The sequence below is a fragment of the Propithecus coquereli genome, unplaced genomic scaffold (assembly GCF_000956105.1).
Source record: "Propithecus coquereli isolate 6110/MARCELLA unplaced genomic scaffold, Pcoq_1.0 Scaffold81, whole genome shotgun sequence".
In the NCBI taxonomy this organism is placed as follows: Eukaryota; Metazoa; Chordata; class Mammalia; order Primates; family Indriidae; genus Propithecus; species Propithecus coquereli.
Window position 1 is genome coordinate 5,678,306 of NW_012154285.1, and position 23,932 is coordinate 5,702,237.

General features: G+C 41.1%; 1 protein-coding gene across 1 annotated transcript; it reads right to left on the reverse strand.

The window, feature by feature from the left end:
- Nucleotides 1–586: 586 nt before the first annotated feature.
- Nucleotides 587–21,272, reverse strand: PPP1CC (protein phosphatase 1, catalytic subunit, gamma isozyme). Its single transcript, XM_012663465.1, has 8 exons — nucleotides 20,904–21,272; nucleotides 10,354–10,485; nucleotides 9,123–9,353; nucleotides 4,885–4,989; nucleotides 3,733–3,956; nucleotides 3,390–3,524; nucleotides 1,893–1,953; nucleotides 587–984 (listed from the first exon to the last, which is right to left on the reverse strand). Exons 1-8 carry the CDS (start codon nucleotides 20,956–20,958, stop codon nucleotides 914–916), a joined length of 1,014 nt encoding a protein of 337 aa, XP_012518919.1. The 5' UTR covers nucleotides 20,959–21,272; the 3' UTR covers nucleotides 587–913.
- Between the last annotated feature and the right edge of the window lie 2,660 nt (nucleotides 21,273–23,932).

Sequence of the window (23,932 nt, forward strand, 5' to 3'; positions counted from 1 at the left end):
TGGATTTGTCAAAGAATGTGGAGCAGCAAGGACATGAGGTCCAATCTCCCTGACAGTGGACCAGAGGCCTCAGGACAGAGCCTGTTGGTAGATGGGAGGTTGGACCCCTTGCTCTTGTCCTCCAAACAGTTCCTCACCAGGAGGTTCCCTGCCACCGCCCTAAGGGGAAACCCGTTTGTAACAGGAAAAAAATGCTTTTCAAAGTACCCATTTTTAGAATACTTCTGGGAAATTACTATGCATTCAACATACTTGTAACAAAACATGAGACAACACTGTTCATATGAATTAGGGAAGAGGGGAAGAGATCAAAGAACTTCATGAAACCGTAGGTGGCCGAATCAGAATAATAATGTAAGTCACTTGTGAATTTACTCCCAAGTTCAAGTGAACCTAGACAGTAAGAAAATTATGGATATAGATTAAGTCCCATCTCCCTAAATAGTAGAGAAGAATAGTTCAATCTCATCACTCTATTACTGACATTTAGTTATATCAGGTTAGAACTCAAAGAACATGAGCATCTATACTAAAATCCATCTTTGGAAAACAGACTACCTGAAGGAAGACAAATCCAAAATGAAACTGTGTGGTTTCCAGAGCAATTTATTCATTAAAATCTACTCAATATGCCATCAACAATTCTCCTGTGTGTATTGTGCTGATAAATAGACACCGAGAGGATTTAACAAGTACGTCATTTAATAAGTCTGAATGCATTTTCACCACATGGTATTGTACACGGTCATCTGTTGATACAGATTTCTTTTTAACAGATCTTAGTTTAAAAAAATCATAGACAGCTGTGAGTTCTGTATAAATCGGTGGACAGTAAGTTAGTTCCTTTGTTTTGACTTATAAGCCTCAACTTCACCGCAGAATAAAGAATGTAGGCCAAAGAAAGTATAATCGGTCACTCGTATAGAATAGTATTGTTTCTATAATTTGAAGCTTTCTGAATTGACGAGTTCAGGCCTGATGTAACTGTAAAAAGATTACTTAATGAATAGACTATATGGAAATTGTACAAAATGATATTAACTTTAATCATTAATAGCTTAAACAGCACTATATTACTAACTGCTATTCAAAATCAAAACCTGTTTTTGAATCCCCAAGAAGGAGGCATGTGTACACAACCACGCCACCTTGTACTTAGGGGTGTGTCAACACATATTTCAACAGAAACTTTGGCTTTAGGAAAGAGTCACAAACATTTAAAAGAATGGCTTTAATCGTCATTTTAAGTATACGGTAGGGGAAAAGTGTGCTTTAATTAAATATACATCATACCAGTGATGCTGGCAAGGTTGAAAGTTATTCCTAATGTTGATAGCTATAAAACCTAGTTTGTACATGACAAGACAATGAAAGGAAAAAGGAATCCCTTTGAAACAAGATTTTAAAATAAAAAATGTTCACAGTGGTTTGTATCAACAGTATGCATTTTATGACAAGAACATGTACAGATTCAGAGCACCCTAGGGCTCTCTTTACATCCTACAGAAAATGAGCATTTACATTATTGTGGGTTGTACTGAATTAAAAAAAAGATCAATTGTACACTTACCCTTTAGACAGAATAAACTGTCTTGGGATGTACAGCTATAACACCATCATTAAAATTGTTTGCAAAAGGAACAGGGAATTAAAAAACAAAACACTTTTTTTTTTTTTGGAGTGGAGAGTCTTTCATTTGCTGTTATAACCAGCAAATGCCATTCACTAAATCAAAAATGGAAGAAAGGGCCCCCACAAACACAGATCTATCTGAGCAAGCTGACCAGTACACATTACAGTCTTAAAAATGAAGGTTATATACTCTATGTTACAAGTCCCAACTAGGCAGTGTCAAAATAACATCTATTTCTTTGCTTGCTTTGTGATCATACCCCTTGGAGGTGTTACCGGTCTCGTGGCATTCGGCTTCTTTTTCTCTGCAGGCTTTAAAATCTGAAGATTCAAAAGACAGTGCATTTTAGGAAATATACTCCACCCAAAATCTTAAGAGTCCTTAAATCTCATTCAAATCTCTTGTTCAGAAATGTTTTTGACTATTTAAGACTGCCTCAAACAACTGTGACAGCCCCACTAGCATATTATCACAAACCAAGCTGACATTTAAACATCTGGCAATCAATGCTATGATGAACAGACAACATCTATGATCAGGATAAATTATTTTTCCTCTGAGTAAAATGACAATTTTCTGAAGTCTACACCTGGTAGTATTTTATGACATAAAGGGGGGAAAGTTCTTTAGAAGTGTCTCAAACCCCTAGGGGATCCTTGTACAATCTCTGGGAGCTGCAAGTTCTCCCTGATAATTGGTAAAAGAATTGTTTTAATTCATTTAACTGATCACAGCCACATGATTTCAATAGCTGCATTTATGTTTATGATTGGGTTGGCCTGAAGTTTCACAGTTTATCATAATAAGCAAACGATAAAAAGATTGAGGCAGGCTCTGTGTAAATAATGCTTTTGTGCTCAGTGAAGGCCAAATGATGTCATGGTACATCAACAAATGTTTTGTCGAAATTAGACTAGAGAAAAGAGCAGAACTAAGTAACAACATAGCACTGCAGTCCCCAACCCCGGGGCTGCAGAGCTCCACAGCTGTCATGCCCCACCCCCTCTCCTTGGAAAAACTGTCTTCCATGAAACTGGTCCTTGGGACCAAAAAGGTTAGAGACCACGGACATAGCACACGTGGTGGGTGGCAGTTAGTACTATTTTCCCATCCAAGTGGTGATTTAATCTTAGCCAAACATTACATTAACATTATGGTTTTAGATTTACAGTAAAAGAGCCATTAGCAGCATAAAAAACCAATATATTACTTTGTTTTTACCTATTTCAGTAATGCAAAAACAGTTAAGTTCAACACTGGAAGACAGGTCCCATGATCATTTTACTCCTTTAAGAGGGATCCACACATTATTCAACTTGGACAAAGACCGGTTATGGAACATAAAAATTTAGCCTACTCAACATAATCAGTAAATAGAAAGTAGCAATTTTTTTTTTTTTTTTTTGAGATAGAGTCTTACACTGTTGCCCAGGCTAAAATGTCGCGGTGTCAGCCTAGCTCACAGCAACCTCATACTCCTGGGCTCAAGTGATCCTCCTGCCTCAGCCTCCCGAGTCGCTGGGACCACAGGGGCACACCACCATGCCCGGCTAATTTTTTCTATTTTCAGTAGAGACGGGGTCTTGCTCTTGCTCAGGCTCGTCTTGAACTCCTGAGCTCAAGCTATCCTCCCGCCTCAGCCTCCCAGAGTGCTAGTATTACAGGCGTGAGCCACCGTAACTGGCCTGCAATTTCTTTTTTCAATCAGCAAAATCCAAATATAATAAAAGGAAATAATGTTGAAAGCATGCTCTACCTGAAAAGAACACATTAGTGTTTCATCCACACTCATCATGGCACCTGCATTGTCAAACTCTCCACAATAATTGGGTGCAGAAAACAGAGTGACCAACTGTCTCTTTGCAAAAAATTCATATCCATCTTCAACCACCTTGAAGAGAAAATTTTTTCAGGATAAGTAGGTGCAAACTTTAGGTGAGTAAAACCACTCTTCAATTTCCTGCTGAGCCTGCTATCCTGTAGGTTGTTTCCAAAGACACTTTGTATAAATAAGCAATACCTACCCACCAAAATCAACAAGGAGAATCTGTGCTCACACACATGCTCTTAAGTGTACATGTAAAATTCAAAATCAATACCTGATGGGCTCTACAAATAAGATCCAAATCATGCTTATGGAGAAATTTTGCAACCACTTCTGCACCAAATGTGAAGGACACTCCTCTGTCATTTTCACCCCAGCCTAAGACATCTTTATCGGGGTCAGACCACAAAAGATCACAAAGAAGACCTTGATCTGGTACATCAGTTGGTCGCATAATTCGCCGAATCTGCTCCATAGATTGAAGATCTGGTGATAAACCTATTAAATGAGACAAAAAATGAAAAAAGAACTTTAAAAGGATGTTATCACTTTCACAGTTCCAGTTGTCTACAGAGACTCAGTGACTGACAGGAAAGCTTAAATTAAATCTATGGCTATGTTTTATTTACTTAGTTTTGGTTTAAAAAAACAGAATAAAACACAATACCGAACCCTGTATATTAAAATCCAGTCATTTTAAAAACTATTCTTCTGCATGTCTCCCCAGCTGACAGGACTAATGAGCAACGCACACACTAGGTGTCATCACTGAACGTCTGTGATGACAAGGCACAGAAGGTGCAGATGCTCAGGTGTGAGGTGGCTCTCTAGGAAACCTGTGCTGTCCACAGACCATCAAGTCTATCAGACCAGCTCAGATGTAGTCTAATTATTGTCATCTGAGTTGAAAACTCTACCAAAACCTATATAAGTATAGGAGGGCAGAGACAGGCTCTTCGATGGTTGCCTAACTTCTGACCACACACGAAAAGAAATCCTCTTTGCAATTACTATTTTAATTACATTATACAAAGCATAATCTCTGCGTAAAGCAAAATAACTTAAAATCCAAGTCAGAAAAGGTTCTGAGAAGGTCAAAAACAGATCAAGGAAAAATCTGTTCACATCTTCAGTGTTCTAGAGGATCTACGGCACAACAAATTAACTGCTATTCATTTTACAGTTAAAAATACTTTCTATTTTCAAATCAAACTGTTAGAGTCCAGAATTCCCTGTAACAAATCAAATGCTTGCATCAGACTTCTGTCCAAATGATCCTGGCTGTGTCACAGTGAACCGTGATGTAACACATCAACAAACGAGTTTCCTGACAGAAGTCATCACCCAATGATAACTCATAAATGTCAAAGTGTTCAGTTTTTAGAAGGAATCAAAAGCTATTTGGAACAAAAATCAGCCCACATACCTCCATGACAGCAGAATATTTTCTCATCCACGATGGCTGCTATCGGTAAACAGTTAAAACAGTCTGTGAAAGTTTTCCATAGTTTAATGTTGTATCTTCTTTTACCTGTGAAAATTTTAGGATAGTTAAAAAGAGATTATTGTTCTATAGGTTGATTCTCTCAGGATAATTTCCTCCAAAGCAAAGTTCTGATTACCTTTTAAAATAAATGAAACTATGCCTTCATTAAGACTCCGTTGGAGGGGGCTGAGAATTGGATATACACGACACCTGGAGATGTCTGATCCATAAGCAATGATTTACATTTTCACATGAAGTATTTTAAAATTCCACAGAAGTATAAAATTAGAATTCCAGATATGATAAAGACTAAGGACTACCATCAAATTCCACCAATTATTTGGCAGCACCAACTCTGTTTGAAATCTAGTCTGTTTTGTCCAATCTCAACTTACAGACAGCTCCTGTTTCTAAAGGTAATTATGAACTCACACACGAGCAATTACCACCTGCCTTCTGAGAGTTAACACCCTTCCCATCTTCCCCCTCAATAACCTACTGATAGCGGATAACTCCCAGCCCCTAAATGCTCTAGCAGGAGGCACAATGATTACAGGGGAATACAGATTGCTTCTTGCGGGCACCACGGGGTATCTGCACAAACTCTAAATGCTTCCCACAGGACTGACATTACGGTGCAGTCACACTCCCTCCCCAGCACGTGCTCCATGCTTTCTGGAGTCAGTATGACCAACACAAGCATGCCTCTGAGCACTGTTTCTACGTGAAAACTATGTTTCCGGTCATAAACCTACTCACAAACCTTGGAAGAACCAATCTGTCTGAACTGATTTTAAGGACTGCCCCATGGACAGCCCAGTTGTTCAGGTGCCTTTGTCTCCTGTACCTTACCACATACTAGCGCACCATCTTTATTCCTAAACCAAGAGTTTGTCCTTAGTCTTTTTCTTTCTTATCCTAGGGACTAGAGGGACGTCTAAAGGCTTAAACCTGGACCTCTCCTTTGAGAGTTATTAATAGAACCACACCTTCCAACCCCCAGTGCAAATCAAGCAGGGTAAAGGTTTAGCACGGGATTAGAAATGTAATGCAAATCCAGCAAACATCTGACTTCTCCCTCAGCAGAAGAGCTATTTTTTTTCTCCTAATAGTTTCTGGTTTCTCAATGACTAGGTCTAACTCTGACCATGGTTCAGTCTGTTTCACATTTCTTTGGAGGCCACTAATTATTCCCTCTGTCCCATATATTATTTCACTGGAGAATTCTGGAAGCTTAATAAATTCCTCCCTAAAAAAGGCTAAAGGGGAACCTGCACACAATCACCACCTCCAATTTCCAATGTAGATAATAATAACAGTACAGTTTAAGTATCCCTAATCTGAAATTCTCCAAAATTTGAAACTTTCTGAGTGCTGACAGGATGCTCAAGGAAATGCTCATTGGAGCATTCTGGATTCCAGATTAGGGATGCTTAACCAGTAATATAACACAAATATTCCAAAAATCAACAGGGGTCATGTTGCCTTAATCCTCATTTATGAAGTGATTTCATTCTGTCTCCATGCTCCCCCCCCCCGCCCCCGACTGGGTCTCTCGCTCTGTTGCCAGGGATAGAGTGCAGTGGTGTGCTCATAGCTCACTGCAACCTCAAACTCCTGGGCTTAAGTGATCTTCCTGGCTCAGTCTCTCGAGTAGCTGGGACTACAGGCTTGCACCGCCAAACCTGGCTAATTTTTTGTAGAGATGAGATCTCACTATGGTGCCCAGCTGGTCTGAAAACTCCTAGGCTCAACCAATCCTCACATCTTGGCCCCCCAAAGTGCTGGGGTCATAGGTGTGAGCCCCTGTGCCTGGCCCTGTCTCCACCTTCGACTGAAGGCTATCTCTGAGCAAATCGTCCAGTGGCTTCCTTGGAGACTTTTCCTTTCTTACATGCTGCATTTGCCATTACTGATCCTGTTCCTTTCTCAAGTCAGCTTCACTCCTTGATTCTTTTAGTCACGTAACATATGCCAGTTTCTCTTGCTGATTCCTTTGCTGTCTTTGTTGGTTCCTCCATCAAAAAACAGTTTTTTTCCTACTGTTGTCTCGTGGCATCTTAACCAAGTACAGGGCCACTGCTTTCTCTTCTCTATTTCCTCCCTAAGGCCACTTCAAACCCTAGGAACAGCTGGCTCCTGCAAGGTTTAGCCTGGGTAATCGTCTAGGTCCCTTCAAGCTCCTAAATCCTAGGAGTCTGAGCCAGAACCTGTAATGCAGTTTCATATACTACACATCAGACAGCTCTGGTGTTGGAAAAGGATCAAACATGCAAGTTTCACACAACATACCCCTGTCTTTCCAGCATCACATTCATAAAGTTACAAAAAAAAAAAAAAAAAAGATGGTAGCATAGTACTTATTATACTTGGGAAATAAGCAGTTGTTTTAAAATTGTTGTATGAAAATCTACATTTGAATTAAACTTTTCATTTTAATACAATTATCAATTTTTTAAAAAAGAATGTCCGCAAGCTGTCAACTGAAAGCTACCTATGTCAAGGGCACTTTTATGCCCACAAGTAGAATGAATGGTGAGTTATACCTTCCTGATAGGAGAGGGGAAGCTTGAGCACAATGTCTATAAATGTGCCTCGATGACCCAACAGAAGTCAAAATTAGTGTCAACCACCACTGACCTTTCTAAATCATTTTTAAAGGCCTCTGCATTAAATAGAAACTGAAACTGATGTAGCCAATATTGTTACATTAGGATGTCACACAAGATCAGTGGGATTTGAACCTCATAAATGAAAACATGGAAGTACTTGCTGAGCTAACAGCTATGTAAAAGGAAACCTTCCTTAACCCAAAAGTAACATCTGTAACAAATCCCCAAAATACAATGTTACAAAAGTCCCTGCCTCTGGTACCTAAGGAGTAGTAACTGCTTTACTAGTACTTCTTTGACAGGGACTAACTGCACAAATTCAGTTGTCCCAGTCAATCCAGAACCCACCAGATTTCTCTCCCTGATAACCCCTCCCCCCTCATCTTCTCACGAGCTGGGATCTCAAGGCCATAGACCAAGCAAACATTCAGTTGTGGAAAAGGTGCGGGTAGAAGGGCTAAGTCTATGAGTATGCAACCATTCTAGGACCACTTCTAACAAATGAGCTAGCTCAACACACCCATGTGAAATTGAGAGGGAAAAACGTCACACTCAAGAGACTGTAGGTTACAACTGAAGGCCAGGGGAGGACCACAGTAACAATCCTTGCTCACCTCATCGTAAATATTAGCAAGTATTGAGTATCTCAAATTTCTTAACCACCCCTCCACTCTGAACCTGAACCCTCTCCTAGCAAAAATGATGAGCACAAAAGAGGGTGGAGACAAGTATTCAAAACTTTTTCACATTTTATGGTTACTTAAAACAGTAAGAAGAAACCCTCTATCAAACTGATTTTCAACACTTTAAGAATTTTGTCTCCTTCAACAATCAACTCAAAGTTCACCTTCAACTAAACAATCCAAAATGGGTTGCAAAAGGTGTAAAATATTGCAAAAATAAAAATTACAAATTTTTTTACAGTTTTGTTTTCTCTGTTCAGCATATTTTAGAAAAGTAACTGCCATTTACCCTGGGTGCAGATGTGCCAGAAGGAGAAAAACTACAGTAACTTCAAAAACTATTCATATATTGCGAGATTCCATTTATATGAAATGTCTAGAAAAGGCAAAACTATAAACACAGAAAGTAGATCAGTGGTTGCCTGAGGGCTGTGGTGGTAGTTATGCAAGTCTATAAATTTACTATAAATCCACTGAATTGCGTAGTTTAAATGGATGAATTTTATGGAATGAAATTATATCTTAATAAAGTTGTTAAAAACAAAACTAGCTATGTGGACAGGTTCTCAGAGTTGTACTAAGAATTAAGTTATCTGCGAATACTCAGACTATTTCAAAGAACCCACTTCTGAGATCACTACTTCCTAATCTGACCATGATAAAAGAATCTAGAACATTCATTACGTAATATTATAGTGGCAGCATTATTTTTCCACCCAAGAAAGAAAAAACTAAAATAAAAGCAAACTAATGAAATAGAAAACATGAGAGATAACACATTACCTAAGTTCTCACGAATGCTAACAGAAGTATGTGATGGTTTAGCTGATGACAAAAGTATCTTAACTTAAATAACTCTTCCTTACATGTAGAAAGTACTTACATTCATCATAAAATCCATAAATTCTATTGATGCTGGCACATTCATGGTTCCCTCTGAGAAGAAAAAAATTCTCAGGATATTTGATTTTGTAGGCCAGTAAGAGGCAGATAGTCTCCAATGACTGCTTTCCCCTGTCCACATAGTCCCCAAGAAACAGGTAGTTGCTTTCTGGCGGGAAACCTCCATACTCAAAAAGTCGAAGCAAATCATAGTATTGCCCGTGGATATCACCTAGAAGCAAGAGTTTTTTGTTACACAGTGTTTCCATACTTAAGAGCTTAACCCACTAACAAAGCGTTGGGAAGACATTCTTTAAATACTCACTGCACAATGGCACTGACCTCTAGTAATGAGTTTAATTTGACAGCCAACACTATGTAATTTGTGATCTTGCATCATATTTAGTTCAGTTGAGCCTAATAAACATTTTAAGTGTGTGTATGTCCAGAACCTCACACAAAATTCAACTGATTAAGAATTTATTTTGTGGAAAGGAATGTTAAGTCTAGGCATGCCTCTTGCCAAGTAACTTGGTTTTCCTTCCAGGTTGGCTGATCAGTATCAGATCTCTGACAGCCCCGTCTCTGGGTACCGTGTCAGCGGAACTGCTGTACTTCTAGTGAGCCTTGGCCCCACTGAAACAAAAGCAGACACTCTACATCCATCAATGCATTCAGCTTTTGATCTCTCCCTGCCAGATCATGCCCAAGAGCATTTTACTTTCAAAAAAAAAAAATGCACACAAAATTTTATGAGTGTAGTCAAATATGCCAGAAGAATATATCATTATTCAAATGAATAAAGTATAGTTTTTATATTATATTGAGGTAAAAACACAGATTTCTGCTATTATATAAAAAACAGAATCATAAACCAGCATTAAGGAAGTTCTATTTTTAGAAATAACCAGTGTTGCTTTAAGCTTAAATACAATCCTATGTACTCAGTAGCTCAGACCTTATCTTAGCTCTCTCTCCATTCTTCATCTCATTTTTTCCTCTGCAATGTTTATATGCCTTCACTGAAATAATTTAAAAACTGAAGTACATTTAAACTAAGTCCATGGGAGGTATTTATTCTAAAGCCACTATTTAACTTAATTTTAAGTAATTCCAGGTTATTCATAAATAGGAAATGATTCCGCTAGCTAATACCAGTTCATCAACATATCCTTGACTCAGTTAATCAATCACGTTGTAATCAAAGATAATTTAGTGTGCCCAAAACTTACCACATATTTTGAGTGGTGCTTCAAGTTCTAGTAGGATAGGCTGACTGAGAAAGATCTCACGAGACTTTAAGCACAGTCCTCTGATCTCATTCTCCTGTAGCTGGACATTCTTACCAGGCTTGGACCCTCTCACTGCAGGCGGGAAAAAAACCCCAGTTATTCCAACAGAGCCAAAATACAATTTAATATCCAAGGTTTTAGACAAAGAGGGGACAAAAACATGGTTTAACCAGCTTTCTGACTGACTTCATTTTTCAGGACACTTATAAAGAAGGTGTCTTTTTAATGCCAAATTAGAATCTTAAAATCTTAGGACAGGATTTCAGAGATTTAAGTTCATCTTCTATACCAAGTAAGACTTCTTCATAATACCCAGAGCAAGGGGCCATCCTGCCTGCCACCTCAGTGCTGTTAGAAAGTCTTCCTTTCACTACCCAGCTCCCCAAGGAAGACAGCTCTCGACCTCAGTCCACACCCGAGCCGCACAAAGTAGCCTTATCACAACAGCCTACCCACCAGGACTTACTGCCTCTGGCCTTCTCTTCTCCAGCTTTATAAATGAGCATGTGCACAGGAGACTTCGGAGAGTTTGTCCTGAGAACTGCTAGTTTTACACTGTGGTCTTAGGGACGCTCAGAACCCTCCCCCGTCAGTGTTTTTTACAGGACCATGAGTATCTATCTCCTCAAGGGTCTCTGAGTTACCTATGAAAAAAGCATTAGTGCTCATAATCATGCTTGTACCGGGCAAAGGATGTCAGCATGTGCTCTAAGAAAGAGTATCCTAGCAATCTGAACAGATAAAAAGCAATGGGAGAAAGAAATCACTGCACAGCACAGGGCATTCTAATCTCCTAAGTGCTCACCTACAGAGCACTCAGAGTTCCAGACTCACTGTTGAAGAGGAAGGCTTAGCAACATAACGATTCACTTATCAGCAGGCAGGTAGTAGTGGAAACGAAAAAATTTTGTTTTGGTTCCAGTTGCAACAGATTAGACAATCATTAATACAGAGTAAACAGCACTGAATTGCTAAATGTACCTTAATCTTACAGTTACAAAGTGGCCCTTCATGACACTGGCAACCCAGCAAAACTGCCAGGTGGCAGAGTCTGTGTTAAGTGTGGGACCCAATTATCCATAACATGCCTAAGTCCAAGTCTTTATACTTGTTTTGAATAAAAGATGGATGAGATGGCATTCTCTGAATTCAGACTGAAGTAAAACAATAGGACCAGACTAAATATAGATCTTAAGGCTCCATCTTCCCACCATTAAACCCAGTATCAAGTGATTTAGTGTTAACAAGACTATGAAATCCATCAGATTACATAAATGTTGCTAATTTAAATTTTATTGGTTTTGGAGGCTTTGTTTGTATTCAAATTATAAAATCATTTGGCCTAATAACTAAATAAGAGCAAGAAGTTTACCTGGTTTGTATCTAGCTTTGTTCTATAAATACCTAAGTAACTATATTATACAGCAATAAAAATTACTCAAATAAAAAACTGATATATTTGTTGGGAGTCTTTTTTCATTAAAAGGGTTGTGTCTAAGTCTGAGAAATACTGCCCTAGGTAAAGTCATCTTCAGCCTGAATGGCCACTGAAATTCTGAATTCTCGAAAGAAACAAGTTTTGAGCAGAAATGGAACTATGTGTAAAAGGATATTATTTTTTTTCAAAGAAAAATAATAAGAAAGATGACAAAAGACAAGGGACAAACTCTTGAAGCACACAATGAAATGAAAATTGTAAGAGCTAAGGCTGGACTGGGAGCCATCCAGGAGACCCAAGATTCTGGACTAGTTCTATACTTTGGGAAAATCATTTCACTACTCTGGCCTTGAAAACATATAACTGAACTAAAATACTGGCAAAGTCTCTTTCTCATCAAAATGTTAAAAACAAGAAGCAATAAAAGGGAAAGCAAAGTAATGATAACCTTTGATGGAAGATACGAAGCAGATGCATATGTAACACAACACCAACTGAGCAATAAAAACCGTTATTTTTCCAGAAGAATCACAATAATTTTCTTTTCTCTCTAGACACCAATACATAGTAAAGAACTCAAGAAACACTCCCAGTGGCAAGATGGTGGGATCCCTGCTTCACTGGCCAGAAAACCCCAATCATTAGTGATTTTGCCACAAGTTAGCAAAAAACTTAGGAAAACTGCCCAGCAGGAAGCTTTTATTTTTGGCTAGGAGGGAACTCCTAGAAGCTTCTGGTTTCAACGTGAATTTTTTTTTTTTTCCCAGCAGAGTTCCACGCTTGTGAATAAGTAGTCCCTTCTAAGTCTTTCAGGAGAATACTTCTGCAATAATTGTCTTACATACATCTGAACGGCAGGCTTACTTTATTATAAGAACACTAATGTATTAAATCAATGTTGCTAACATAAATCTTCTTGGCTTTGGAAGCTTCCTACTACCGCCTTTAGACATAGTTTATGACAGATTAAATTCTCTCACTCTATTTGTTTGTCCTCTGAGTGGGGGCATTCAGAGATTAGTAAAAAGCAACACTACCAACAATTTAAAAATTATTCTGAATGTGAAGATTAGATGCATTTTTTCCAGAACAAATAAAGATTTATTTATATTGAAGAATGGTGCTCATCAAAAACATCAACAAACATGGCCTCGAAGCTTCTTAAATTCCCTACATTTAGCTCAAGGAAAAAAAATTATAAAAATAGAAAACTGCCAAAACCATCCTCCATCAATTGGCGTACAGCTGCTCATCCTTCAGGCCTCTGCTCAGACACCACTTCACCCTGGAAAAGCCTCTCTCATCTCTCTCTCCCCTCACGAGCCTGCTCCATGCTTCCTGAAATGCTCCGATAATGTCCTCACCCCACCACACCCTGTACTTTGAATTACACTTGCCAGTTTGCTTCTGTCTGTTCATCTGGGCCCCTGGTAGAATGTAAACCGAGGACCACAGAAGTCTTGTTTTGCTGTGCACACGAACCATGGCCAGTATACAGCAGGTACTCAAAATCTGTTGCATGAATGAAGTCTGGATAAATCTTTAAGTACTGTTGACTTGTGGCATTAGAATTAAACGCTCCTGATCAAACACTTTGGATTAATAAAAAAAAACCTGTTTCTGTGCTTTAAAATTACAAACCAATGCTGCCATTTTCCTACCAGGCTTTACTGGAATATTTTTCCAATTGTGAAAATTTAGGATTGTTCTCAAATTTCACACTGAAGATAACTGTCTAGCAGTTAGAAGATAAAAGATTTCAAAATGGGTTTTGACAGTTCAAGTGAATACTAGATATTACTTAATAGTTGTCCTACCAGCCAATAGCATTAAAATCAACTTCACTATTTTTAATGTCTATCAAAACAGAATTATTTATTTGTTGTAGCTAATATTTACTGAACACTTACCATCTGCCGGGCACTGTGCTAAGGGGGCTTTACATTGTCATTTAATCCTCCCAACAATCCTATGAAGTTAGGTACTGTCACCCCCCACTTTACAGGACAGGAATTCAGGGACTTGGTCCAAGGTCACATAGCTTATAAGGAGCACACCAGTTTCCAACTCTAGGTCTAGTACTTCCACCATATCACCCTCCCACTTAAGAAATTTGTTCTACATTAAACTTCCAAACCAAAGGAGTTTTTAGCAGGATAAATTACCAAAACCCAAATATACAGTCATTGCTCCCTAAGAAAAATTCAATATGGAATATAAAATCATAACACATGCTTATGCACAGGAGGCATTAAATAAGAACTAAATTATGGGACCCTGTTAGACTACCAATACTTATTTACCATGCTTCAAATATATATTAACAAAATCACTGCTAAACACCTACAGTGAGCCAGACCTGTGTCAAATGCTAGGCATACCCTAACAACAGAATGGGCAAGAATCTTGTCCTTTTCCTCGTGAAGTTTACATCCTAGTGGAGGTAATGGAAAATTAAGACAAACCAGGTAATTGCAAATTGTTATTATATAAATGCTATGAGAAGAACTATCCTTCCATAAAAATTATAAAACTAGAAGCCCACCTTAAGGATAATGGCTGTCTTCAAAACCATTAAAAAAAAACGCCAAAGGCACGAATGTCTCCATTTTAGTGCTATTAGCTACAAAGAAAAATAAAAACAGTGCAGCTCTGCTCAATAAACATCAGTCAATTCTTACCTTGAAGTTTAAAGTTCTCATGGTGCTCTGTGCCCAATGGGAGAAACTTATACAAAAAAGAGACCCTAGGTGGCAAATTCAAGGGTTGTCACCCTAGGATATCTTTCTAAGTAGCAGTTCAAATAGTTAAAATTATTTCAGCCAGGCGCAGTGGCTCACACCTGTAATCCCAGTGCTTTGGGAGGCCAAGGCGGGAGGATTGCTTAAGGCCAGGAGTTCAAGACCAGCCCAGGTAACAACATAGTAAGACCCTGTCTCAAAAAAATAAAAAAAAAAACACCAAAAACCTCGCTGGGTGTGGTGGCATACACCTGTAGTACCAGCTATTTAGGAGGCTGAGGCAAGAGGATCACTTGAGCCCAGGAGTTTGAGGCTTCAGTGAGCTATGATTGTGCCACTGCATTCCAGCCTGGGTAACAGATCAAGACTTTGTCTCAAAAAGAGGAAAAAAAAGCATCAAAATGTTAACTAAAGTACAGAGCCAAAAGAATTGAAAACACGAACTCAAGATACGTGTACATGAATGTTCACAGCAGCACTATTCACAACAGGCAAAAGGTAGAAATAACTCAAATGCCCACCAATGGATGAATAAACAAAATGTAGTCTATCCATACACTGGGATATTAGCTATAAAAAAGAATGAAGCACTGATATTTGCTAAGTGAAATAAGCCAGTTATAAAAGGACAAATATTGTATGATTCCACTTATATAAAATATCCAGAATAGGCTGGGCACGGTGGCTCATGCCTGTAATCCCGGAGTTTTGGGAGGCTGAGGCAGAGGATCCCTTGAGGCCAGGAGCTGGAGACCAGCCTGGGCAACGGAGCAAGACCCCATCTCCACAAAAAATTAAAAAAAAAAAAAAAATTAGCCAGGTGTGATGGTGCATGCCTGTAGTCCCAGCTACTCAAGAGGACTACTTCAGCCCGGGGGTTCCAGGCTGCAGTGAGCTACGATCACGCCGCTGCAACACAGCCTGGGGAACAGAGTGAGACACTGTCTCTAAAAAAATAAAACAATTTCCATTCCCCAGAAGGAGTGCTTCTCAGAAACCCAAGTGCTAGGTACTACATGGAAATAAAATCAGTAAGCGCTGTGAACGTATATAGGTTCATGATCGATACATTAAAATATCAACTTAGATCTAAAATGTGACTTTTTAGTAAAAGCATTTATCTGGCTAGAAAGTGAGAGTCAGAGAAATGCATTATGTTCAGCAAAGGCTGTTCTTGTGGAAACATATCTCATCTATTTATCTAGTAAATCACTAACATGAGAACGTCTTAAAAACTTCCATGTAATTTTATCGAAAACTGATAAAAACTTGAAACTATAAAAGAATTTTACTGGTTACTATTTACAACACCAGCTTATTCTCACTAACTTCTGACAGCCTGGCAACAAGCAAAGCAGAGATGAAAACTATGGAAGGAAACTTAAGACAAGCTTGAGATTATTTATGAGGAATAAAAATATATTTTCCTTGCCACAAAAAGGCCCCTTAATTGTTGAAAGAAAATCATATTAAAGAAATAGCACACACCAAAAAAAGCTGCAGCTGAATAAAGCTTTAGAACCTAAAAAAGGCACAACCAGTATAAAAATAAGTCAACAGAGATTTTGCTGTTTTAAGATAATCCTATTAAAGTAGGTGGTAATCTTAAGAATATGCCCCATCATATTTATTTCAGTGAATCAATAACATCATGATATTTGACAGATTTAGGAAATTAAGACCTCGAATCAAAACAAAATAAACCAGTAAATATTTGCAACATTAAACTTTCCCACAAACAACTCAGTTCTTTTCTGCAAAAAAATATAAACCACAAAAATGTTATCAAGAATCCTTCGGTTTCTTTGCAAAGTCACCAGCTGGAAGACTTACACTTTCTGACCGTCTTAATTGTTTCCACACCATACTCTCCCCCATCTTGACTGTTCTAACTGCTGGGGCTATACTTCGGGCATTTAGAGGTGACACCAATTTTCTCAGGACAGCTAGTCAGGATGTAGCTGCCAAACACTGCCCACTGTTCTCAATCAAGTATCTTGAGTTTTCTACATTTGAGTTCACTGAACAATGTTTAACTTTTCACAGTCTAAGAACACATTTTGATAAAATACCACTGCAACCTGACCCTACATTCTATGAATTTTCATTTCCTATGAGCCTTACTATCAGTGACACCCACTCCCCTCTAGATGAGAAATGCCCGCAAACCCCAGTGTAGTGGAGAAGCTGGAGATTTCAGATAAATCATCAAGATCCATAAATAAACCATCTGTTCTTCATGTTTTGGATACAGAGGTCTGATCCTGAAATATAAAAATTTGTCCTACATATCCGTAAGATCTAAGGAAATAAAATCTTTATTCCCCTTGAATAAGACTGTCCAGTTTCCTCATCTACAAAGCAATTCACACCCAGAATATTATCTCCCTCACATTTCAATCTTTAAGGTCTACTAACAGCCCCAATTGCAAATTAAGGGAAATGGTTAAGTCCCTATATGATCAATCATTTCTCTGCTTCAGGATCAGTAATTCTCACCTAGTCAAATGGACTGACTGGTACATGATTTTGCACAACAGGTCACAGCTTCTAATAGGAACGTGATTTCAAAACCAAAATCACCTCACCAACTTCTACAGCCTACTTACTGCTGGGGCTACCAATGCTCCGCCCAGTCCACCTCCATTCCCCGAGTTCTGAGGAGAGTCCAGGCCTCTGCTCCCAGGTGTCACCCGCCTCTCCCAGCACCACAGAATGACGTACACAATTCTGTTAGATTTCACTGCTGCCTCCTGCTACTGACAAGCGAGGGGGCACCGTGGGTACAAGAGAGTAATCCTTTTTTGATGCTGTGGTTTAAAAAAGGACTCATGAAAGCTGCAGATCATCTGTCTCCAACAGAACTTCCCTGCCTTGCCTAGTAGGAAAGGAAGTGGGCATACAACTGACATGATGGAAGGGCTCCCAACACTGAGTTCTTACAAATTAGGGAATTAGAAACTCACAATTTGGATGTTATTGTTAAAACTATCTGCTGCGTAAAAAATAATTACAGATGTTCATTAGGAAAGATTGCTTTTGTTTTCTTTGGTCAGAATTTTAAGAACTCTGCCCCTCCCTTTTTACCGTTATATTTGTCCTTTATTATCTTCAGGACCAGAGACGGCTGCTTTTTAAAAGACTAGAATACGAACGTGTTTCCAATTACACCAAAAAAAGCTGAATGTGTGGGTTATTTAAACTATCTTAGAGTTTCAGAATATCTAAACACTATCTATAGAACAATCCTTATACATCAGAGGATGCAATTGGTAAACACTTTCTGTGAGCCAGGGCAGAAGTCATGTTAATATTTAAATCACTAAAGCAAGTCAGACAATTAGGCAGAGCTTGACATAGTCTTGCAGTTTGACAATGGCCTTCTTCAGAGTGAGGAGCTTCCTGCAAACCAGGATGTGCATAAAGATAAGTTATAACCACCTGCATTGCAAAAAAAATGCTAGCCACCCTTGCTTCTTGAAGGTCATTTACAAAAACACCCCAAATCTCACTTTTCTCCAACACATTAGAGAATCAGACCAAATCATCAGCTGGTTTACTTTCTAAATCACATTTTACTGTGTGGTTATTTAAATAACTAATATCAGTTATACTAAGGAGTAACAACTTTAAGGTTTTATCAGCAGCAAGGCAGAGCTTGGATAAAAGCTTCCAAGGGTGGGTTACAGAGGTGATGCCTGCCTTACTAAAACTACTCAGAGTTTAGAGAAGAAAGGAATCGCAAAGCTGCAGTGATCCAAGATCTAAACCAACATGCTGTTTTTCTCAAATAAGACTTCACTTCTGAGTTACCTTTCTAGTACTATTACCGAGCCACTTCTCAACTAGCTTACACAGCCCTCAAGCTTAAAAGACCAATCCTGAACACGTAAAAATGTCTGAAAGGTCACAGACTTCATATTCCCTTCCACTTTCAGATATACTTAAATCTTAAAATTTTTAGGGAAAAAGGTTCTGGGGGCATTACAAAAACCACAAAAACTTATTATCAAAATCCTCTAACTCAGATGTAGACATATCCTCAATGGATCATCTTCAACTGTTTCTCTGTTAACATCCATGAGAAAAAAAGGAATTTTAAGTATATTGTGCAACTAGACTATTGCTGAGGCACTAAAATGCACTGCTTTATTATACTAATTTCAGCAAAAAATGATACATTAAAAAAATTGGGTTTTCAAGTGCAATATAACATGTAATGAGGGCTGGGTGTGGTGGCTCACATCTGTAATCCTAGCACTTTGGGAGGCCAAGGCAAGAGGATCGCTTGAGCCCAGGAGTCTGAGGTTGCAGTGCACTACGATAATGTCACTGCACCCTAGCCTGGGCAACAGAGCAACTCTGTCTCATAAAAAAAAAAAAAGAAGAAGAAACAACCATTGATCTCATTTTAGATGAATTAAATTTACCAGGCAAATTTCTTTGCATGACTTTAAAGATTAAAATTAACAAAATCTGTTATGTGAATGCAGAGACAGTTATGGGCAAACCAGAATTTAAATTAACAATACTTAAATGATCTTAAAATTCTGATGTTTTTAATGTATACAAATTCCAATTTTTCCTGTTTTCTCAGAGAAATAAAGTCCACTCTGGTCTAGCCACACACATCCCTGCAAAGATGTGTAGAATTTAAAAATTCAGAAAGATATGTGATAAAAAGTTCCTCTTAATACAAACTAATCAGTTTCTCACCAACTGCTTGCTGCCTCATATAAATTAAAGAATTGTATTAACTAGTATGAAAAGTATGCCAGGCACTAAGTGACAAGGTTTTCACCCTACAAATAGCAGCGACATTTCAAGAGCATTTCAGGGGTCCTTAATGACATTTACTGGAGTTTTCTTTTAATAAAGCATAAAACGAAAGAATGCACAGATTAAGGATGAGATATTTTCAGGAGTTTCATTTTAATAACTTACTTTAAAAGGTCTGCAAATTCTAACACCAGAGCTGTGGAACTGTTCATGCTCACACTCCATCAATCACAGCATTTATATTCCAACAATGTTTTAGGAAAACAGTATAAAGGCAAAAAGCAGTTAAAATGCAGCCAAATTCATATCAAATGCCCAAATCAAAAAGGGGATTTGACTGAATTCTTCCAAAGTCTTGGATGAGACGTTAGCATCCATAGACATGCTCTTGAATCTGAGAGCAGCTCAATTCAGCTTCCCTCTTTAAAATCTGAACCTCATCCCTCTCCCACATCAATATGAATCAATTGCCAGGCACCTCACATGGCTTAGGTGAGCCAAAATTAAAGCTTTATTTTAACCTTTGCTTAACCACTGAACACTTCCTTCCCTCCTTCATAGGGTGACAGTGGAATGTAGCCAGTTCCAGCTCCTGGCTACCTGGGTTTGAAACCTGTCACTAACTGTGTGACCTTGGTCAAGTGACTTCACCTTTTAGTTCCTTCTGTAAAACAAGAAAAAATAATAGCACCTATACTGCAAGGTTGTTGGGAGAACTGAACGAAATCTGTGGTTAGTGCTCAAAGAATGTCTAACACACAGTGCTTTAGAAACGTTAGGTAGTATCATTATTATAGTAAAAATTTGATGAACGCAAAGCGCTTAACGTGAGATAACGATACTGTCATCATCGCCGGCTTCATGTTGGGATGCATGTTCAGGGCAACAGCGCAGAGACGTCTCCAAGATTAGGACAACTTAAAAGGATTTGGGGGCTAGAGAAGATAGGTTCTCACATCTCTTGAGATGCGAACGTTCGTCACCAATTAACAAGAAATCCTTCCCCCGACCCCAGAACCACGAAAAGTAAAAATAAAAGCAGCAAGCAGGAAAAGAAAAAAGCCCCCAAACCTGGTGGAACCCACACCCCCATCAAACTGCTTTCCGAGAGGACGAGTACCACAAACTCCATCTAGCAGAGAAAGTACGGCACACGCCGTCCAGTAGGTTGGACTGGGGCCCCCAACCCTCTCTCTTCAAAGACTGGTCCAGTTTGCGGGGGGGCAAGTGGATAGAGGCGGGAAACGTGGGGGTGGGGAGTGGAGTTTTCAAATTCCACGGCCAAGAGGGAAAGAAGCTACATCCCCATGCAATGAATGAGAGGAGCCAGGGCAGTCGGCGGGTGGCGCCAAGTTCAGGACCCCGGGCCGGCCTCCCTCCGGCTGCAGCCTCAGCCGGCGGACCAACTCGCGGGGCTCACTCCCCGCGGCGCAGCAAGCCCAACCGGCCTCCCAACTCCCCTCCCTCGAATCCCCAGGGCCGCCAGTCGCCCGCGGGCCCGAGCCCCCCAGCCCGCCCGCCGCCCCTCTCACCTTCCAGCAGCCGTTGAATGATGCTGTCGATGTTGAGTTTATCTATATCCGCCATCGCCTTCCCACTGCCGACCCTCCCGCAGCGGCGCCGCCGCCGGCTCGCGCCCGGGACTCACGCCTCCTTTCGCACGCCACGAGCAGAGGCGGCGGTGGCGGCGGTGGCAGCAGCCGCGGCGGGTCCCCCCCCAGCCGCCCCGCTCCCTGCTTCCTCCTTCTCGCCCCACTGGAACCACGAAAAGAACAAAATGGCCGCCGGACTCCTTAGCCAGCCTCGGGCGGCGCACGGATGCGCGCGAGGAGTGCGGCGGCCCGGCCGGGACTTCTTTATGGGCCATAGGGCGCGAAGGAGGGAGGCGGGGCCAGGGCGCGGGAGGGGGCGGGGCCAAGGCTTGGGGAGGGGGAGGAGACGGTTGAGCGTAACTGCGTCCGCACACGGGATCCTTCCGCCAAACGGGTCGAGTAAATAGGTCCCCTGGCCGGAGTGTGAGTTGCAAAGTTGCACGTGGGAGCTGCAGCCGGGGGAGTAAATGCAGCTGTGCGCTCCGAGGATTGCAACCTCCGCCGGATCCTGTACATTGAGGCCAGATGTTTACAGACCTGGCCATGTGGGAGCCTAACTAGGGATTTCGGGGGTCCTGGAATTTACCCCTTAAAATAAATATGGGGTGGAGGTGGAGAGGGAGAATAATGGAGAAGTAGGTTGATTCATTTTGGATTCAGATATGCTGGGACTTGGGAGACAAGGAAGGTTTATTTGGTGACTAAAAAGAAAAAAAAACTCTCTTCCAGATAGGTCAAAGTGATGTTATGCATTGTTGAGTGGTGAGAATATGGGTGTATTCGCATATATTTTTTTGTGCACTTCTGTAACTTTACCTTTGAGGCGAAATATGCATCCCCCCCAAAAATTTCATCATCTCTACCTTTGGATTATGTTTCTTGAACTCAGAAAGTTATGTAATCATCGGAGCGGTTACCCTGATTCCAGCTAGGTCGAAGTTGAACGAGCGCCTGCAGCAGATAAGAGAAGTTGCAGATTTCTCGCGTCCGAGCCCCGGGCGGGAAGAGAAGACGGAGTTTATGCAGGCGGGCTGTGCGGGCGGGCCCCGGGTTCTAGAGACACCCCGAGAAACTTTGGCCCATTGCCCTCCGGTTTCCCTGCCTCCCCAAGTGCACTCCTTTCCAGGGGGTCCCCAAAACTGTACCACCTCTGGGGGCTGCGCGTCACCTTTAGCTGGGTTTGGAAGTGCAGCCCACCCTCTGCAAACACATCTCCTGTCTTTTCTGACCTTTCCATTTATCTGTTTCTTCTTGCGGCGCTTTACAGTTTACAAAGCGCTTTCCCTCCCCAGAGAAATTCACTTTGTTTCCCAGGGCACGCAGAACGCACGAATTCCCATCTCCGGATGCCATCCAGGTGAGCGCGCCACCTGCGGGCTCCACGCCCTCTCACTGGTGCCGGCTCACTGCTGGCACCGGGCCGCTGAGGCTCAGGGATCAGCCTCTAGCTCCTTTGCCCAGCCACCAACTTGGTCTCTCATGCTACGGCTCTGTCCACCAGAAGTCACACGAGTGCCGCTTGGTCAGACCAAGGCACTGAGCCCAGGTGGTGACATTCAGAGGCAGTGCCCAGCACTGCCGTGAACATCTGGCTGTTCAGGTCAGGATGGCTCTCCCTGGAGTCCACGAGACCTTGGGCTCCTCCAGGGCAGGTTGCATCATCTAAATGGCATTTAGAGCAGAAATATGAAAGACAGTGAGTCATTCGGCAGACAAATATTTATGGAGCACCTACTCTGTGCCAGTCATTGTTGTAGGCAGGGAAGCAAGAGTGAGCAAGACAGACGCTTTTCTCAGTGAAGAAGAGTCATTTAGTAAGCTGGGTGGACAATAAACAAAGATGCAAAGAAATATCAGCTTCTGCTAAGAGCAGAGGAGAAAAAAAATACTACCGCCTTCTTTTCTTAGTATGTGCCAAAAATCATCTCATTGAATCTCCAAGACAGTCCTAGGAATGATGTACTATTCCTATCACCCCCATTTTACAGATGAAGAAAGTGAGGCACAGATAGGCTGGGCTGTTTGCTGAAGGTCACGCCGTAAGTTACAGGGCCAGGGCTGGAACTCAGGACAGCCAGAAACCACAGCCCTCGTTCACGTTCAATAAATCCCATAGTGAATCCCCGGCAGGAACCACAACCCACACGTACTGGGCACAGGATCAGTGTGGAACCCAACGGAATGATCTAAATGTGTCTCTACCCACAATCGGAGTGCCATAATTTTCCAAACGCAAAGTGGCAGGTGTGTTGACCTCTGTCGACATCGTCAGGGCTGGAGGAGGACTTCAGACTGAGCTGGGACACGGGGAGAGCCTCTGTCCCCCGGCTGTTCTCCACTGGGCAACTCCCCTCCAGAGTACAGTTTTGCTGGCACACCCTCCCGATTAGCTGGCTCGGAGCCTGAGAGTGGCAGAGCTCACAGGAGTGGGCCTCGACGGCGCCCAGGAGCCAGCCAGCAGCTCGTGGAGGAAAGAACTCATTTTGCCTATTGGCCTTCCCTGTCATTATCAACACCAGTGGCTTCCCTAAGGAACAGCAGATTTTGCCGGAAAGGCTACTGCCTAATAGCTGGGGTGTCCCTTCCCCTCCCTAAGCCCCAGTTTGACTGTAAAATGAGGAGAGTGGATTAAAATGTACTTTTCAGATGTGCTGTCTTTACCGGCTCCACGGAGCTTTCTTAGGGGGCTGCCGAAGATCTTGGGGACCGAGGTTATAAGAGAGGGGCGAAGGCTAGAATATCTGAAACCCGATGGTATCTATAAGGATACTTAGGCATTGAGGGGGATCCCGGCGCCTAAAGGGACCAGGCTGATAATATGCGAGAATTGGGCGGGCTGAGTGGGGCTGTGGCCAACTGAGCCCGAGTTCCCTCTGAGGGGACAGCCGCATCCGGCTCCAGTCTACTGGTGCCGTGTGGGAAACTTGGGTCCCATGGGCCAGATCCTATGATCCATAAGTAGAACTTAC

Excerpts from the sequence above, each read along its gene's own strand:
- PPP1CC (XM_012663465.1), bottom strand. The coding sequence starts at position 20,958 with ATGGCGGATATAGATAAACTCAACATCGACAGCATCATTCAACGGCTG. Across the intron at positions 4,990-9,122 it reads TTATGGATTTTATGATGAAT|GTAAAAGAAGATACAACATT; the intron begins GTAAGTACTTTC and ends AAATTTTCACAG. Across the intron at positions 3,525-3,732 it reads TTATTTGTAGAGCCCATCAG|GTGGTTGAAGATGGATATGA; the intron begins GTATTGATTTTG and ends TTTCTCTTCAAG.